At 35.6% G+C, this 18,950-nt stretch overlaps 1 protein-coding gene across 1 annotated transcript; it reads left to right on the top strand.

Annotated features, from left to right (window-relative positions):
- Positions 1-366: 366 nt before the first annotated feature.
- LOC128551901 (uncharacterized) lies at positions 367-3,894 on the top strand (the record flags this gene model as incomplete). Its single annotated transcript, XM_053532849.1, has 4 exons — positions 367-468; positions 934-995; positions 1,342-1,514; positions 3,810-3,894. Coding segments are annotated over 4 exons (407 nt in total), but the record flags the coding sequence as incomplete, so codon positions are not given.
- Between the last annotated feature and the right edge of the window lie 15,056 nt (positions 3,895-18,950).

Raw genomic sequence — 18,950 nt, 5'->3', positions numbered from 1 at the left:
CATTTTCAAAACCTTCTTGTTGTATAATTATGTAAAAAAAGGGAAACCACGGATAACAATACATCGCAAGCTTATTGTATAATACAAAATATTATTTCTATGTAAATTTTAGGTCAAAATGACTACTTTAAACACGCAACAGAGCTTTTAAACTACGGGGAAGGACTAAAATAACATAAAATCTGCGACACAAAACTGTTACCAGAGCTATATGTATTTTCTATTAGTCTTATCATAGCTTTTGTAACTATTCTTGTACACGCTGCATGCTTGCGCACATATATTATCCCAAACCCATGTTTTTAGATAAGAATTATTGACAAAATACTTTGGATTTTAGTCAAAGAAAGTCATTTTCATTTACAGCTTCGCCAATAAAGGTAGCATTTGCAACAGGACTAGGCATCGGTCTGTTTTTTAGGTACTCCGGACGAAATATACGGGATAGGGCAGCTGGATTTGCATCAGGTTAGTGACAATTTACTTCGAGAATAAATAATGTTAGTAACTGAAAATGAAAAAATATAGTAAGAAATCTCGCAAACATCTTCACCCGAGACGGCCCGGTTAAAATACTTGGTTTAATAGTTTCAACCCCAAAACTGAAATGAGTCACATTTCTTTGTTACCGGAATTGAAAAGAAAACTATTGCATTACATAGTAAAGAACATGAATTATTGGTCAAAATGGTCATATATCATCGAAAGTTTTAAGACTAGGTTTACAATACGTCTCAGAATTACGTAATGCCAAATAGAAGTTTATTATATTTTACCTGTCACCGCTGCAAATAAGTATATTGTAAAGTAAATAGACATTTGAAGCATTTAAATGTAGGCATACAACTATCATGGAAACGAATAAACAGGCAACATTAATGTCGATCGCAGTAAAATCCAACTCACTCACTCTAAGTAATCTTATGAATACAGGTGTGAAGGAACGGCTGACATGGCGAAGTGTTTCATTTCAACTCGACGGTGACTTTAAAAAGGTAATTGATAGAATCAAAAACATAGAGGAGAGAAAACTAATATATGTAAAGGAGCAAATAGCAGCCACAAGTAAAAGCATAATATATGACATAGAAGAAATAACTTTTGATCTTCCGCCAAAATCAAAGAGTTTCTTTTTAGTTCATGCGTTTCAATTTTTGAACCAACGTAAAATCCAATTGTATAACGTACCAACACACATGACTAGAATATGAGTGAATATGCGAGTGCATTTTCAGGTACTAAACTTTAAGAGTAAAAAAAATAAGTCTGTTAAAAGACAACATATAATAAAACAATTTTAAACTCATTAATATCTTTGATAGAAAATTAATTGATTTGCAGGCCATGGAAGATATGCTTGAGAAAGTATCACCTTTTTTTGCAAACGACAACGATCTATTTTCTGGACTGAGACGATTTATGAACTGTCAAACAGAAATGGCATGGGGCGATGTTAGAGGTCTAATGGAAGCTGTTGCTCCGAGCTTGATGGCAGGCTATAACAACCGTCAATTGTAAGATATTTGCCGGTTTCTTTGAATTTCATTGAGTATGCACCATGGTTATAAAAAAGGAGAAAGTGTGTGCATAGATCGTACACAAAAGATTAATTGAAATGCAAACATATATGGCATATTATATGTCTACATGTTTATACACATAGAGATTGCTGTCTAAGGCGTTTGCTGTTATTTTGAGCACACACTGAAGAAGCTACCTACGCCTCAGGCTACACCACAAATTTATGCTAAAATTTATGTAAATATATAAGCATGTTCTTTGCTTTATTTTTAAGGAAAATAAAATATCACTTCCATGTCATATCGCTGGATTAGAATCTGTTTATCATGTATTTTAACAATTTTAATATTTCATTTTCATGTTTGTCAAAGCCGCATGACCCAGTTGGTCCGAAGGAAATTTTTACATAAATTTATCAATGTTACCACACTGACCATAGCTTTCGCAGAAGCGTTGGTTCCAACACCGCGGCGATGGAAGATTCGTCGCAGAAACGATGGATAAATATGGCCGGCTGACTACATTACGGTAAGTTTTCTAATGAGATTTCCCATATGTTTTCACGTTTGGCTGAATACAACCGGTGAGACAGGAGCCCACATATGTACACTTCCAACCACAAACGTGTACACTTCCAACCACAAACACTTGTTCAGTACAATTCTTCGTCATTAATTGAAACACTTCTGTACAGTTTGACAAGGGACTGTCGTTTATGTAGAATTTCCATCAAAAATGGTAAAATCTTGTACAAATTAAGCGACCCCAGAGCACGTTTGCATCAAATCGTAAGTATGACACCGTGAAGCAAAAACTATTTCTTCGAAATCGGTGAAGTTTCATTGCAGTCATATAAAATAATCGATCAAAATGACATTGAGCAGTGTATTTATGGTGTATTATGCTACGTATTAGTCATTGTATTGTACATAAGTCAAGTTGGTATGTTATACGATGTAAAAGTCGCATGAAGTCAGCATTTAAACAAACAATCAATATTGTCAGTTGATATTTTGTATATATTTGGGGAAAATGAAGTTAAAGAAAATCATGCATGGGTTCATATAAACAATAATTGAGGTGTATTTGGTACGAAAGAACATGTTGTTGTTTCTTGGCAGTAGATTTAGTAACATAATTATAGTTCAAAACATTAAGCTTACTTTTCATGTATGTATTCAACAGAACGGAAGTGCTAATCAATAGTATATCATTACTAAACATTCAGTGTCTATTGCTGTCTTATGTCAATGTGATTTCATGGACCTACTCCAATCAGATCGCGGGAAAATGCTGTTTAGTTAAGTTAAAAGTCCATAACGAACATTAAAGAAACAAGATACACTGTACGTTGCATTTGTACCCACACCGCACACTTCGTTGGAATAATTTTTAGTTAATTATTTTATATGCCTGGAACGAAAATTCACCGATTCCGAAAAATGGATTTTGCTTCACGGTGTAATACTTACGATTTGATGCAAACGTGCTCAGGGGTCACTTCATACAAAATTTACCATTTATGATGTAAATTCTACAAAAACCACAGACCCTCGTCAAATGTACAGAAATGATTACAATAATAACAAGAATTGCACTTAACAAGTGTTTGTGGTTGGAAGTGTACACATGTGGACTCTTGTCTCACTGGTTGTATTCAGTCAAACGTGAAAAAATATGGGACACCTCATTAGAAAAAGTGTGTTTGTGGCTGGAAGAGTACACATGTGGACCCCTGTCTCACTGGTTGTATTCAGTCAAACGTGAAAAAATATGGGAAACCTCATTAGAAAACTTATCGTAATGTAGTCAGTCGGCCATATTTATCCACCGCTTCTGTGCCGAATCATCCACCACCGCGGCGTTGGAACCACCGCTTTGCGAAAGCTATGGCTAGTGTGGTTACCATAGATGAGAAAGAAAGTATGTTTTCTGTTTCTTATACTTACCTGAATTCCACGGCATAACAGGTAACTAATCAGTTATCTTAGCAGAAGTGGGTATAGTACTTGAGGAGGAATTTCAACACATATGTATTTATTAATGCAACCTACTCAATGTAATTGTAACAAGAAGGATGTTGACGGTAAGCATCAACGATACCGAAAACAAGTTGATTTACTCTCTCAAAAGTGAAAACCTACACCTTATCGAATACAATTAGCAACTTCCGTTCGGGGACGATGCAGAACCTTTGGCTAGGTTATATGGAGTGCATAAAAATGTTTTGTTTCATTCAGATAGTTACGTACTCTTCTCCACTCATTTTTTCTCTTGTTTCTGTTTAGAAAAGTGGCGAACTTTTTTCAAAGGCCATTGAATTTCTCAAGGACTCCGAAAAAGTCCGGGACGAACTAGACGGACAAGTTAATGGTGAGTTCATATATTAGGGATATTATAACAATAGCTTGATTTAGAATGTTGTATTCGACTCGAGGTTGTTCTGCTAAATCTGGATCATCCGAGGGAAAGGATATACGATGTTCTGCTTGTTCCTGTTTACTTGTGGAAAACAAGCCAGATGTTTTACAGAATTTACATAAGTGTATAAAAATTATGGTGGCTGATTTGTGCCCCGTTTCGTTATTTTGTTCTCTCGCAACGACACAATGACAAACGTCGTTAAGGTAAAGAAGGCGTAATGAGCGGGAATTTCAAAAACAAGTTCCATCCTTGATAACATTTTTAAATAATAGCAAAGGCTGATCTTCACCCGATGTACAATTATTGAAAAGGTCAAATGCACACTTATACGCAAATAACGTCGAAAAATCACGTGTAAGCATAGCCGTAAATAATTGTGACGTTACCTTTTATACGGCGATTAATTTTGTTTAGGGGCGTTCATTTAATTCAAAAGGTATTTTTATATTTAATATAACATTTCCGTTTCAACATATACCCAGATGTAGTTTTCAAATATGTAATCCGACTATTCGCGGAAGAAATGCTTACTTTATGCAAAAAAAATCATGCCAAAATCTTTCTACGATATTGTTGTTTTCGAGCGGAATTACTAAGTAGTCTGTAAAAACTGATCCATAGATTTAAAAAGTATCATATAAATTTTAGTGTAAAATGAGCGAAACAAATACGAGGGTCTCAGACTTCGTTTTCGCCGTATTGTCTTAAATTTTCCCCTACCTACTATTTCATGTGCAGATTTTGTGTATCAAAATTTCACAAACAAATGTTTGTGTTTTAGGGAAAATAAGTTAATCTCAAACAAGTTGTCATACTTGTATACCTGAATGCATGTTACACACAAAAAAGCGTAATGAGAAAATGATACTTCTTAGTAAACATTTTACTGCTCATTCTCTCCCCCAAAGATTTTTTTTTAATTTCTGAAAAAATTTCTGAAATGCTTTGAATAAAGTAAGATTATAAAATTTCTTGACTAGTTCATTTTCACGCTACGGTGCTATGAAAATTGGGAAATTTGAGGTGGAATGCGCCCAAGTTAAAGTTATTGGGTTCCATTTCGACATTTTGCTTAATTAAAAATTCAGCATATTCTTCATATAATGCGTATTTTACATTGTTTGGTATTTCTGTAAACCTTCAAACACGATCATTGACGTCCATTTTTGATGAACCATGATTTTACGTCCGTGATATTGTTTTCGTAAATCGCTCTATTCATTCAACAAATATTGATTTGCTTGTTACTCATCATATTTTCATTTACAAATGTTTATAAAATGGTGTATAATTTGTGGAGATCATTTTAACGTAAAAGTCGATACTTGCGTTAAAGTGACGTCAGAGCGACAAATAAGACGTTGAGTTTTGAATAAAAAGTTTGCTTTAGTCTTGTCTCTTGTAAAAACCCAAACGATAGAATTTGACAAAAGAAACTAACATGATGATGAAAACTTCTTTTTCTGTCGATTGAAGGAATAAAATTATGGGGTCACCGAATTCATTTTCGCGTAAAATTACATTACGCTACCCCTGCCCCCATATCAGAACATAGCTTAGTTTACGTGTTTTTCTGATATATCTCTTTTCAAATCTTTGTATTTTACACTTTCATTCATGAGAGTCTCACTACAGACGTGACACGAATTATGTGGTACGTGAGAAGAGGGTTTTCCTTTCAAAAGAGGTCTATAACTGTAACACTGCAATGCGAAATGGTTTCAATGCAGAATGTTTAACATAGCCAATGCGACAACTTTGCTTAAAATACTGATCAAGTAATTTTTGAAAATCGCTTTAAATATTTTTTTTCTATACAATAATCATTATTTTTCATCTTTTTCTTATTCAAAATACCTATATACAGGTTTTCCATTGCATATGCAATTGTATGTATAGTTCGGAGTTTCCACACTTGAAACACACACAAAAAAGTACTATATTATTGTAAAATATTATAGTTTAATATGCTACAACAGGTTCAAATATTTCAAAGTTTGTGATTTCGGACGTATGACCCTTGACTTAGCCGCCCCGCCACGGAAGTAAAGGTTGTTTGTTAGTTGTTTTTCTTGTAATTATCCCTAAGCACACACGCACGCACGCACGCACATCCCAAGGTCATACATTTTTACTATTTTGTTTCTTACTTCTCAAGCCTAGTAACATCGGACCATAAGATTAATGGGCTTGCCCGGTTAATTACCTGCTCCACGCAAATGTTCACATATTTCGATGGCCGAATTTGGTTTTATAGGTCAGACTTAATTTTTCATTACTTTGAAATTTTATACCACAGGTGCTATTTGAAATAAATCATAACGTATCCTTACAAACTTCCGATGAGTGTACTGCTAAATTGTCTGAAAACTGTTACATTCTGAATTTTGACTCCTCAGACGCATATTAAAATAAAACGTGAATCTTAACGATGAATGAAATCATTGCACAGTTGTAAAGGACCTCTTTGATTAAATTCTACTTCAGATATTAAAAATGAGTTTGTCTTTATCACAAGACATAAGAAAATTCATTGAATTGTGCATTTTTTAACTGGGATTGGGGTAGAGTAATGTAATTCAGGGCAACGGTAATGGGGTGTCGATTTTGTCGCATTTTCTTAAATTGAATATAATCGATACAATAAAATCTGAGTTCTACACTGAAACGATTTCGCTAATGTAACAGAGTTTTAAAGGGTATATTTTGATATAATTGTACTAAGAAAAATAAAATAGTAGATTTATCTAAAAAAAAGAGGAGATACTGAGAAAATACTCAATTGCGCCCCATAATTTTATTCCTTCAATCGACAGAAAATAAAATCGTGTTTGAAGGTTTGCCGAAAAAAAAAATACAAAAATATCAAAAATGTAAAATACGCAGTATATAAGGAACATACTGAATTGTTTATGAACAAAATGTCGAACCATACCCAATAACTTCAATTCAGGTGCATTCCACATTAAGCATTGTTTAAACGTTACGTCTTTTTCCCGCGTTTTTCAACCAAGTTCACATCGTCTGTTTGTAGGATTTATTTGCAGCCTTTATTTAATGTCTTGTTGCATTTGCAGAAAAAAATACAGAAATATCAAAAATGTAAAATATGCATTATATAAGGAACATACTGAATTGTTTATTAACAAAATGTCGAAACGGTACCCAATGACTTCAACTTAGGTGCATTCCACCTTAAGCATTGTTTAAACGTTACGTCTTTTCCCCGCGTTTTCCAACCAATTCACATCGTCTGTTTGTAGGATTTATTTGCAGCCTTTATTTAATGGCTTGTTGCATATTAATATTTTTTCTCTAGTAAACTTTGACAAAAATAAGACTAAAAAGGAGAAGCCGAAAAGTGTGGATGGGTGGGTGGGGGAAGGGGGTGAACATTTTTGATATCGTGTCAACGCGTCCCCTCGTCAGCTCGTCCCCAAGTCAACCCGTCCCCGTTTTGGCCATTTGGTACCCCTTGACGATATCAAAAATGTTCACCCCCTTCCCCCACCCACCGATTCATACTTTTCGGCTCCTCCTTTTTAGTCTTATTTTTGGCAAAGTTTACTTGACTATGATTAATATAATTATGATGTAAAATATGTGTTCTGTAAAATATGTTCTTCATAAAAAGATACTTCTTGTTATAGTACTGTTTTCAAACAGACTATGGACCCGGGGTCTAAATATTTGTCTAAAAGTCTGGAAACGGCACCGATCTTTCATATTTCATACTTCATTCATATCAAACGGTTTTGTTTCAAACTAAAGTCGAAGATGACAGCGATTTAGCGACTATATCCAGCTATGATATTCACGTTATTCAAATGAAAAAAAAAACAAAAAAACATACTGATAGAAACGATGGAAGCTTTTATCTGAGTGTTAAATATGAATACGGTAAAATGCTGACAGAATCTTAGCCATATTTTACTCTAAACATAAATAATATTTTTTTTTTGCTCTAGTTTTGATGGAAAAGGATACCGGTATATCCGAAAATATATTTAAAGTAGGCAGTAGTTATAACCACTCTTTTTATGAACTACAAGTAGATATTTAATCGTTTAGATATGACGAAAACCTGGATTCGAATTGAAATCTTTAGCATACAAGCTGTTTACCGTCAACGTTAAGAAAGCAAAGACATGGCATCGTCAAGCATAGCCTTCTTCACATACTTGTTCACTGTGACGATCTGACATGCAAAGCACATATTCCATAAATCTGTTTTGTATTTTTATTGCGTAATGCCAGTACCAACAGGTAACTCTTTTGTATGTAAACTGGTATCTGACACACCACGGGTGGGAATGGATTGAAACTTCGCATGCTTATACTCTGTAATGATCTAAAATGCAATGTACATGTTTTGGAATCTGTCCTGCGTTTTCTGCAAGTTATGCCCATTGATTTACTTTTGATATTGACTCATTCATTTTGAGCATTTACTCGCAACGCTTTTCCATGACCTCTCATGCACAGACTCAATTAAACCAAGACTGCTTTTATTTTGCTTGGATGCAATATATGCTTCATAAGGATCGTCTTATAGATTTTATTAACTATCACAGCAGCAATCTTTAAGTGTCATGTGGCGGCTGTAAAGTCTCCCCGTACTTGGCCTCGGTTTTATTAATAGAATTCCACTTAAGCCAGTGCTAGTGGGTATAAAGGGTGTTGCACATTTCATTACCTCTCATGAACGGACTGAATCAAACCAAGTCTGTTATTATATGGCTTGGATGCATTCTTATGCTTCCAAAGGATTTTTGTTTTCTAATTTCATGTTGCTGTCCTCTGAAAACTTTTGTTTCATCTATTAAAACATTTCTGTCAATTTTGTTCTGAACACCCGAAAAACGACATTTATCCAAATTTGAAAATAGGGACAAGAAATTTTCTCTACATTGCTGGTGCCAACATTCGCCTGTTTCGTTGCCTTGGGGAGACAGGACATGTTTTGAACATATCTGTAGTATTATGAGACGAATTTTAGTTTTATATTTCAGATCTTACACGACACTGCTTCGAAGCAGACATTCTGTTGCTATACGCAGAAGACGACGTTGGCCTAGCCACAGAGATAGAAACGTTTATACAAGGTAAGGATACCGGTATTTCAGTAAAGCTTGTTGAAGACATTGGAATTGGTCAACCAAGGTTATCGGGATTGGATGATGTCTTCCAACGGTACATTTACGTATGTATCATTGTAAACGATAATCTGAGAGACGACGTTCTTGCAGATTTCAGTGGCGAAATGTGTCTTGTAAATTCTCTTTATAACGCAAAAGGAAGAGTCATTCCAGTTCAAACAACAGACACAAGGCCGGAATTCAAGAAGTATCCTGTATATGGAACACTTAAGCCGTGGAGATACAAGACGGACCGTAGTATTGGGCAGTTGCAAATGCTAATCCAGAACGCAAGCAAAACGGTTTTCTTGACACCCGAAACAAATGCCAGTGAGTGAAAATTCAGAATCTTATAACATTGTAACTTGGTCAATATGATCATTTGTGCTTATCTCAAGTTATGGGTTTTGATAGAGCAAGCTATGTATGTACTGTCGAAAGTGATTATGTTCATAAATCTGTCTTCAGAAAACGTTACAAGATTGGATTGTCTTCTGTTGTTTGCCTTTTGTCCAATCAGTTTTAATTGTTTAATGATTAAATGGATTGTTTTTATTATTTGGATATGAGCATATTTTGGGTGTTTGAACTTTAAGTAATATATTTAAAATTTCATACAACATTCTAATATGCTTTTCTCTGTTAAAACACCCTTACGCTAGAATGACGTCACGTTAACGTGCGGTGACGTCAATGTTTTTGTTGCGACCAAGAAAGAGCGCTACTATATTTTATCTACTGTTTTAGATTAAAGCATATTAGAATCGAAATAATTTATAGCGAAAGAGTGTTTTAACACTATTTATGCACTCGGGCGGTAATACGTCGTACAAATAAGTTAACTAGGACTGCGCCCTCGAGAAATAATAAAGCCCGACGTATAACCGCCCATCGTGCATAAATAGTGTTAAAACACTCTTTTGCTATAAATTATTTCTTAAGTATATAGCAATTTATTAAAGTTATATAAGACATATGTTGTAAACCTTAAAGGGATGATGACATGAACAGAGAGAGAGAGAGACGGAGAGAGAGAGAGTGGGGGGTGGGGGGGGGGGATCTATGCTTGCGTGCTTGTGTGCGTGTGTGAAACAAGAGAGTTTAACTTGTCTTATAATTTAGTTGACTAAGATTTGCAATAGAATTCAAATGATTATTTACTTGATGTGATCGAATATATAAAGGGATAATGTTTTGAATTGTTTGTTTGTTTATTGATCAAGGCGAATACCAAATTCTACACAATCATTTTCGTGAGCAACACAAACCGTACCAGTAAACATTATTTTGGCGGTTAAAATTGGATTCATTTATTATATCAGTATCCTGAGCTTCAATGTTTTATTCGACTAGGGTGGATTTTTCCATGCTTGGATCCCACGAGGCGTTTGCACCGCGTGTGATCCGGTCTGGCAAAATCCACGAGAGCTGAATGCATCCTTGCTGATCAAGGTATTGCTTATTGACACTTTTATTATATACATATACCAAAATGGATTAGAAAAATAGACAAATAAAACTGAAAGAGGTTGTTTGAAACAGTGAATTGGTGATGCATGGAACGTCCCAACTAAAACAAGTAATCTCAAAATAGCTAAAACTTTAACATTTATCAAAAGAAAGACTAATACATGGTCTCTCATCAATAGGATTCGGATTTACTTCTGGCTAGTGGCTACAACATGTTTTAAAGACGTCAGCGCTATTAAGGGAGAATTCAGGTAATTCAAACATAATGCAGTCCCTAGGGGCATTTTGTGTTGTTGTTTTTTTGTCCAGAGCATTTCTTGGTATAATTTTGTAAGGGGAGGCTGGTGGAAACCAGATGGCGTCTAATATGGCCGCCATTTCTTGTGCCCATGACCAATATAACTTTATCTAATTTACCAATTAAGTGCCCACAAACTTTGAATTTAATGTGTGTGGTAATTCACACAGCTTTATAATGATCTCCACATCAGTCAACAAAGGTCAAGGTCATTTCAAAGCAGCTCTTAAAACACGTTAATACCATAAAATATTTTAAATATTTAACATAGATTTAGCCATATGCCTCCAGAACGTAATTTGTGACAACTTGTTATCAATACAGTAAACAACAAAAATTTTAGTTCATAGTCATGAATTGAATACTCATGAAATTAGATAGACTTATGTGACACAACATCCATCTGTAATTTGGATGAAATATAAAGGTATAAAATAACCATAATTACATGTTATTGCTTAAGTTGCATATATGTATGATAATGCATGCACATATATAGTTCTCTCTAATTACATCAACTTCAAGGTCAGTGAAGATGAAGGTCAAGGTCATTTCAAGGTCGAAATGCCAAAATTGCTTTAATTACGTGTGTACACATGACGTTTTAATTCCTTCACACATTCTTAAAATAGTGTTTTATGACATCTCTTTATCGATGCAAATAGCAACAAATCTTTTTTCATTGTTAATTATTGAATAATATAGAATTACATTAAATGTATGTTATTTTACCACCATTTGTAATTAAGATGAATAATTATAAATGCATGTTTTGTGTTATGCTGTATGAAGTATACCAGCATATTATCTATATAAGGGTTTGATAATGTATTTGCATTTGATTAACTAAAATAACATCAAAATCACACATTCCAAAGTTCAAGGTCATAACAAGGTAAAAATGTTAAAAGTAAGTAAAATACTAATAGTTTGCTGTTAAACATTTTACTTACTACCAAGGAAATGAAAAAAAGAAGAAAATTAATCGCTTAAGAAATAAAACATGCTTAAGCCACCAACATTATTCGAGAAGACCAGTTTTGGCTCTACAGTTCCTGTTAATGCACAATGTACTACCAGATAACTGAATTTTTATATTTTAAGATTCACATATTATATGCATTTAGTCAAGATGCACTGGGTCAGAAAGTATAGTATTTTGGGTTTTACAAACATTTCCTAGCAAATTGTTTCTGCATTTACAATATTTACAACATAAAACCCCACTTTTCCTGCAAAAACACCTCACTGTTGAACAATATTTGCATGCACATGTCACAGCAATGGGGACTGGGGCACTCCTGTGTTTAAGTGTGGGCACTATATGTCCATTATCATCATTTGTATATCCGTACATGAAGGGGTTAAGTTCAATCATTCCGCTCATGTCCATACAGTGTATATGAAGGAATACTGAATACAAATACCTTAGTATATGGTACTTTAGTGCATTACTTGTTGGTGGAAGGCACTGAATGCCCATGGCTTTGCCCGCATGTTGCAGAGCATACCGGATTTCATTCATCGTTTATACTGGCAGCTATGCTTAATACCCTGGACCAGATATTCCTCAGCTTTAACAAACACATCCTCTGGAGTGCCGGCAAATGTCTTGCCAAACTAAAGAATTCTTCTGTGTGGGACTTTAAGGCAGAAAGTTTGCTTGTATTGTCACATCCAGTAAGAATGTGTGCTTCAGGCAACACATACCAAAGTGATGGATTTGTCTCAGTCTGCTATATGATGAAGTGGAATGTAACGAAGAGTGTTTCCCATTCCAGCCTTCATCCACTCATCAAGCCCGTTTATTTGACAATCTGTTCCAGAAATGCAGTCCTAAAACCATCACATCTGTGTCACCAGAGAGCAGAACAATTATTTTATTCCATGTTCTGTGGCATTGATTGTATGTGGCAGGACACGAATGTCAGCTTCTTCAAGTAGTAGTTTCAGTGACTCCACAGGAGTTTCATTGCCATCTTTCACAGCGATACATTCTGTTGGCCCTCATATATCCTGTGCTGTTTTCACTTGCGCTGAGCTATGCTTATATAGAATATCAGTTGTTTCACCAAATTAAGACCGTCATCCTGCCCTAACTACTCAAACCATTTGGCAGCGAATCCCCTAAAAGTGTAGTTCACAGGTTAAACACACAGACATATTTTCATTGCAATAGAGCAACAAACGCAGTTTCCCGATATTACTAATAGTAGTAACATCATGTGCGGTTCTAACATGCGTTGTGCCGTATACGGTTGTTTTTGTGGCATCAGAAATTTATTTAACCAGCGCCAGTTATGATTCATAGGCTATGAATACTTGTATTTTGCAATGTAAACTTTCAGTTTTTATGTCAAAATTAAGACTTTTGTTGCAATGCACCGGTATCAATAAGGCTTGTAATATCATTGTGCTGTTCTCACTAGCATTGCGTCTTGCTTATATCAAATATCGGTTGTTTCGCAAAATAAAGACCGTGATCCTGCCCTACCTACATTTTAATTGAGAAACAAAGATCTTTGTCACAGTTGCCCGATATAATATAAGGCTGGTCATAGTGTGTGCAGTTCTCACTTGTGTTGCACCGGATACGGATGTGTTCTGTGACAATTGAATAAATTCAACAAGTGATAATTATTTTATATGCCATGTATATTAACTTTTGCTAGATAATTTTTTTATTTTTATCTAAAATGAAACCGTTATCCTTCCCTAACCACTGAACCCATTCGGCAGCGAATCGCCTCAAATTCTAGTTCAGAGTCTACATACAAAAGCTATATTTTCATTTTAATAGAGCAATAAACACATGTGTTGCAATGCTCCGATATTACTAAGGCTTGTAATATCCTATGCTGTTCTCATTTGCGTTGAGCCGTGCTTACATAAAATATCAATAGTTTTCACCAAATTAAAGCCGTCGTCCTGCCCTAAATACTCAACACATTTGGTAGTGATTCCCTTAAAACTGTAGCTCAAAGGTTAAACACACAGACATATCTTCATTGCAATAGAGCAACAAACACTTTTTTGCAGTGCACCGATAGTAGTAAGGCTTGTAATATCCTGTGCTGTTTTCAGTAGCATTTAACCGTGCTTATCTGAAATATCAATTGTTTCACCAAATAAAGATCGTGATCCTGCCCAACCTACTCAAAACCTTCGGCAGCGAATCCCGTAAAATTATAGTTCACAGGTGAAACACACAGACATATTTTCCTTGCAATAGAGCAACAAACACAGTTTTCCGATATAACTAATACTAGTAACATCATGTGCTGTTCTTATATGCGTTGTGTCGTATACGGATGTTTTCTATGACAGTTGAAACAATTCAACCAGTGACAAAAATATATCATATGCTATGTATATTAACTTTTGCTATGTAAAATTTCAATTTTTATCTAAATTGAAACTGTCATCCTGCCCTAACCACTAAACCGATTAAGCAGCGAAACCCCTCAAATTCCGGTTGAGTCTTAATACAAAAACTTTTGTTTCATTGCATTAGAGCAACAAACCCTTGTGTTATTGTGTACCGATACTACTAAGGCTTGTAATGTCGTGTGCAGTTCTCACTTGCGTGGCACCGTATACGGATGTTTTCTGTGACAATTGAAACAATTTAACTAATTACACAAATATTTTATATGCCATGTTTATTAAGTTTTGCTAGGTAAAATATCAATTTTCATCTAAATTGAAACCGTCATACTGTCCTAACACACTGAACCCATTCGGCAGCGAATCGCTTCAAATTCTAGTTCAGAGTCTTAATACAAAAGCTCTATTTAAATTGCAACAGAGCAATAAACACATGTGTTGCAATGCTCTGATATTACTAAGGCTTGTAATATCCTATGCTGTTCTTACTTGCCTTGAGCCGTGCTTATATAAAATATCAAATGTTTCACCAAATTAAGACCGTCATCCTGCCCTAAATACTTATCCCTTTAGCAGCGAATCCCATAAAACTGCCGTAGTTGTGCCGTTACGATTGTGTTTTGTGGCATCTGAAATTTATTCAGCCAGCGCCAAATATGTTTCATAGGCCATGTATACTTACTTTTGCAATGCAAACTTTAAGCTTTTCTGCCAAAATTAAGACTACAATGCCAGATTTACTACTTCAGCAATTTGGCAGTGAAGCCCCTAATATTGAGGTAGACATGCTTGATAAACAGATATATTTTCATTGTAATAGGAAAACAAACATCGATGTCACATTGGCTCCATATTATATAAGAATTGTAATATTGTTTGCAGTTCTCACTTGTGTTGTTAGGCGAAATTAGTGATTTATGACTGCAAAATATGGATATTTATAACCGAGACGGTTTACCTAGAGCTTTTCGATTTGTATCGTAAAAGTAGTAATTACAGCAAATTCTCTCCTTCACAATTTATAAAGTCTCTTTATCTGCAAGAATGTCCCAGGGTGGGCTAAACCAACAAAAGTCTGTAAATTGCAATATAAACTAAAATTGTGTCGGAGTTACCACCACCACCATCATCATCATCATCATCATCTTTTTTCAGAATGCCTAAAAAATACATCCATACCAAAAGGGGGAAAACTGTGAATTACGACAGCTCCCAGCTTGAAAAGGCTGTTTGAGCTCATCAGGAAGGCATGTCAGTCCGTCAAGCTGCTGCAATGTTTAGTGTCCCGAGATCAACTCTTGGTGACAGAGTAAGTGGACGCTTCGAGGTTAATGTTCAACGTGGGCGGCCGCCTTGTATACCAGCAGATATTGAAAATAAAATAGTGGATAGTGTGAAGATGGTAGCAAGGCGTGGTATAGGGGTGACGCGAAAACAGGTATTAATGCGAACGCGTGTTCTCTGTAAAAAGTTGCGTATTGGTTCAGGGTATCCGAATTCTGTGGCCGGGAAAGATTGGTGGGAGGGGGTTAAAAAAGGCACCCTGACCTCACTATCAGAAAACCAGAAAAGTTATCATCTACAAGGGCGCGTATGATGAACAGAGAGGTCATTGGACGTTATTTCAATGATTTGGGCACCATTACTGAGGAGCCTAATTTGCAAGACAAACCCCAAAATGTGTGGAATTGCGACGAAATGAGGAAAAGTTTTGAGCACGACCCTGTTCGAGTTGTTAGCCAGAAAGGTGTTACTCGGATAAGCTCTAGGTCAACCAATATAACAGTAATGGCGTGTGTCAACGCCAACGGGTAACGGTTACCACCCATGTTCGTTGTTAAAGGGAAGTCGTCAAAGTCTCTGCATGGCTTCAATACAGAGAATGCTCCCGCTGGCTCAAGGTGGTTCTACCAAAAGAATGGCTGGATGGATGACCAGATTGGAGAGCGCTGGTTTCTGGACGTTTTCTTGAAATGTTGCTGCCCAGACAGGCCACAACTCCTTATCCTTGATGGACACTCGTCTCATGAAACACTCGCCATCTTGCAATGTGCAATGGAAGAGAACATCCACTTGCAAGCGCTACCACCCCATACTACACATTACTTACAGCCGCTTGACCGGGCCGTGTTTGGCCCCCTTAACAGGGAATACAACAAAGCATGCTCATCTTTTCTACAAGAAAATGCTTTACACCAGATTAATAAATGGACTTTTCCGTCACTGTTTAAAGTGGCATGGGACAGTGCAGTGGTTCAAGCGAACATCAAGAGTGGTTTCCGTGCTTGTGGCATTTTCCCCTTCAACCGTAATGCAATCCCCGATTCAGCTTTTGGACCAAGTGAACCTACCAATGTTCCCATACCGGAAGCAGAAATCAACTTACATGATTCTTTGAAAGGTGGAAGCATTCTGGCAGTTGCCGACGGTCCAGTAAACCAAACAGGAAAAAATGAGGTCAGTTTGGATCATTTCTTATCTGTCGCTTTGGATTTTTAAGTTCAGTATAAAATCAATATAACTTGTTCTTTTTTGACTAATATTCATTTTGTAAAAGCAGACAACAAACATGAATATGACAGAAAGAAATACAATCAAGCATAATCCATAAGTTATATTCTGTGTATAGATTTAAAATGCCTGAAATAATTGTGATTACAAAATGATTTGTCTTTCAAAGGGCAGCCATGACGAAGTTACATCGTCAGTTACCGAAAAGCCGAGAACACATGTTGTTGAGGGTTTGCCTGACAGGAATATTTGAACCAGTGGTGTTACAAGACAGCAGCTATTCTTTGACAAGTTCTGTTCTTGACATTAGCGATCCAGAACAGCTCTTCACTCTCATCGAGAGTGGCGAATTACTCTGTCAACCTTTAGTTGACGAAAATGGATGCAACCTTGTGGAACCCTTAGTTCAGACGCAAAATGTCGACAAAGAAATAGGAGACATGTTTATTCCACCGGCACAGCGCGAATCAAAACAAGTTAACAAACCGCGAAAAACGGTGACGGTACATCGGCTGTTGACAAGCGAGGACATTATTAAGGAGAAGCTCAAAGCAAAGGAAAAAAAGCTTGAAAAGGAACTGAAAAAGAAACAAAATGAATTGAAAAGAGAAAATAAATATTCATTGAAATTTTCAAGTAAAAAGATCAAACGTGAAAAACAATAATAAGATAGAATATGGTCAACGCAACGGAAGAATAAACTGTAAAGAAATTGAACTTAATATCAGATAACTGTATAAAATTTTCGAAGAAATATGTCTCATAGTGAATTGATATATTAATAGCGATGTTATTAAACCTTTAGATAATATCTGTTAGTCAGTACTATATAACTGTAATGTACACAGTTTACTTTTTATAAAAAAAATCCCATTTAATGTTTGCTGTAAAACGTATTTTTAAAAAACAAATTGCTGTCCGAATTTTCCCTATTAGCTTTTTACTTGTCCGAATTATTCCTAACATCGTCCGAATTTTCCCGATGTGAGAGTCGATATTATTTCTGCATGATTTCACTATCTCGGACCGTAAATTAAATAAAGGCATACGGTAAAGCCCGAGCACGACAGTAAGGTACTTACGGTGTCGGCCCAGTACAATTTCTCCTTCTTTGCTGTATAGTAAAACAAGCACTTTTGGACATGGATTGTGAATTTCACAACAAAATTGCAGCATTGACAGCTCTGTATTTCTGAAGAGTAATACTATCCCAATCAATATATCACAGAAAAACACCACCATCAACAATGAACTTTTTTGCTACACATCAAAGTATCTAGTCCATGTTTAAATTTCCCACTGACATCTGTCATGGCCGCCTGTCTGGTGTAGTTTTTTAATCCTTCCGCACAGAGATGTAGTCCTGAAAAACACAGATAAAACAACTGTTAATGACATCAGAAATGACACAAAATGTACACTGTGTCAGTAAATACATTTAGAATTTAACATGTCAAAGTAGGGATGGCTTTAAATTGGGAACTTCAAAATTTCAAAGAACTACTTCCTGGGATACAACGACCCGGAAGTACTTCAATACCGGGGTGACACCGAAATAGCAGCTGAAATTATTACGGAACACTGATACCGAATACGATATTTAATTCATACAACACGAAGCTGCGAAAAGCGTCCGAATTTATCCGGACGCTATATGATATTAGAATTGTAAATAATAATAAACAATAAATATGAGTAACTAAACTAAAATTAATTTAAATCATAATCGAATCAATATTTTCGTCTCATATTTTACAAACATAAACTTTAAATTAATCTTTAACACAGAAACTTGTAAAAACCGAAAACCCACAACAAGCCTGCAAATGGTTGATTTACAACAAAGGGAAACAACTGTAGAATGGTTGGCTAACTCGTGGCCACGACATATGGCTGGACAGTTACGCACATATGCCCGTTTTTCCCCCCAATTTTTTTTAATAAAAAAATCCTTCAGTTTATCTCGAGGCCACGAGATAAATTGACGCAAATTATTTTTACAAAAAGTATTTTCTTTCAGTTTATCGCGTGGCCACGAGAAAAAATGATGAACATTATTTAAAAAAACAAAACAAAAAAAAAAACAATATTTTCTTTCAGTTTATAAAGTAGAGAAACTATTTTTTGAAAATAAAAATCCTTCAGTTTATAGAACTCATGACCACGAGATAAAGTAAAGATTTCACAATTCCCCCCATGCT

Source organism: Mercenaria mercenaria, unplaced genomic scaffold (assembly GCF_021730395.1).
Source record: "Mercenaria mercenaria strain notata unplaced genomic scaffold, MADL_Memer_1 contig_1818, whole genome shotgun sequence".
Lineage (NCBI taxonomy): Eukaryota > Metazoa > Mollusca > Bivalvia > Venerida > Veneridae > Mercenaria > Mercenaria mercenaria.
The sequence above is the reverse complement of the archived record's forward strand: the minus strand, read 5'-3'. Positions and strand labels throughout refer to the sequence as shown.